This window comes from Bufo bufo, chromosome 3 (genome assembly GCF_905171765.1).
Source record: "Bufo bufo chromosome 3, aBufBuf1.1, whole genome shotgun sequence".
NCBI classification, from domain to species: Eukaryota; Metazoa; Chordata; class Amphibia; order Anura; family Bufonidae; genus Bufo; species Bufo bufo.
Genome location: NC_053391.1, coordinates 701,210,797 through 701,212,469, shown reverse-complemented (window position 1 = coordinate 701,212,469; position 1,673 = coordinate 701,210,797). Strand labels below are relative to the sequence as shown.

Sequence of the window (1,673 nt, the reverse complement as noted above, 5' to 3'; positions counted from 1 at the left end):
ATGGACAAAGTCGAAAACCATAATGAATGATAAAGATCATACTCAATGAATGCCTAAAGCTCAACGTACTGATGAGAATTCATTCCGAGCCTTTACTGTGAGCAGTAAAATGATGATAATTACCACTAAAACAATCCAGCCAAGTACCACCAACCTTCAAAAAACATACGGACACATCTATTGTTTTTCACTGACATAAGAAAAAAGTTGCATATTTTTTATGGACTGTCAAAAAATTTCTGGACGTTTGTCAACCCTGCTCAGGTGGCTGTATACAGTGTGTACATGAGGGGGCCCTGTTTGGGGCTGAAGTGTTAACATGCGTCCCTGGTCAACAAAGAGCACCCCACCTATCTGTATTACACATGACCACTTATGATCAATACTAAAAGAGGTTCCTAAATATCCTCATGAAGATGGAAATGTCTATAAACCTCAGTTTTATCCATCAAGATCCACATAAAGTCTTATGTAACAGTGCGTGTAAAGAGATGGAGAGCTGCGGTGCGGATCTCCTGGGTCCTCACACCGTAGATGATGGGGTTTAGAGTTGGTGGGATGAGCAAATAGAGGAAGGACAGCATGACATGGATGTATAGATTTATATGACCTATCCTTTGAGTCAGGAAGGAGAACAGTCCCAGGGTGTAGAACATGACGATGATACTAATGTGGGATGTACATGTTCCAAAAGCTTTATTTTTGGAGTTCGCAGAGGAAAGTCTCAAAATTGTCCTCAATATAAAAACATAGGAAACGGCGATGGAGGACACATCAAACACAATGACTATCAAGACCACAGTCAAGCCATAGGCACTGTTGATGGTAGTATCCGTACAGGCTAACTTCACGACGGCCATGTGGTCGCAGTAGGAGTGGGGGATGTGGAGAGTCTGGCAGTATGGTAGTCTACTGGCCATCCACGGGCAGGGGGTCACTATCACGATACCTCTTATCACCAAGGACATTACTATTTTCACTATTAATGTGTTGGTTAAAGCACTTGTGTAATGCAGAGGATTACAGATAGCCATGTATCTATCAAAGGCCATTGCCATAAGGACTCCAGACTCTAAAGATGTGAAACAGTGGATGAAGAACATCTGTACAAGGCAAGATAAGAAAAATATCTCATTGTGATTGAGCCAGAAGATGCTGAGCATCTTCAGGCTAATGGAGCTCGAAAGAACCAGATCAGTGAGTGACAAAGTACTGAGGAAATAATACATGGGGTTGTGGAGCCGTGGCTCCATCTTAATAAGGAGTAGCATCAGGAGATTCCCGGATATAGCTAAGACAAACATGATAAAGAGAGGGATCGATATCCACACATGAGATGACTCGAGGTCTGGGATCCCTCTCAGGATAAAAACCCTGGAGTAAATGCTGGAGATATTGATGGACGCCATGATTCAGCTGTAATCCAAATCAAATGTTGCGAGGAGTCTCCTTCACAAATGTGAACATTCACTTTATTGACTTTTCTTACATTGATATGAATTAAAATCAGATGAAATTACAAATCAACAAACATGATGAGAAATAAAATATTTTTCATCTCTTCAATCTTCTGAGGCAAACTAGATGGATATGAGAGATAACTTTACAGTAGGCAGTCAAGATCGCATTGATGTTCATGTGAGGCCTTCAGAGGACCTTCCTAGGAAGGTTCT

General features: G+C 41.4%; 1 protein-coding gene across 1 annotated transcript; it reads right to left on the bottom strand.

Annotated features, from left to right (window-relative positions):
* Positions 1 to 467: 467 nt before the first annotated feature.
* On the bottom strand, positions 468 to 1,421 carry LOC120994120 (olfactory receptor 52K1-like). The gene has a single exon (XM_040422577.1). The coding sequence runs from the start codon at positions 1,407 to 1,409 to the stop codon at positions 468 to 470; it is 942 nt and encodes a 313-aa protein (XP_040278511.1). The 5' UTR covers positions 1,410 to 1,421.
* Between the last annotated feature and the right edge of the window lie 252 nt (positions 1,422 to 1,673).

Excerpts from the sequence above, each read along its gene's own strand:
- LOC120994120 (XM_040422577.1), bottom strand. The coding sequence starts at position 1,409 with ATGGCGTCCATCAATATCTCCAGCATTTACTCCAGGGTTTTTATCCTG.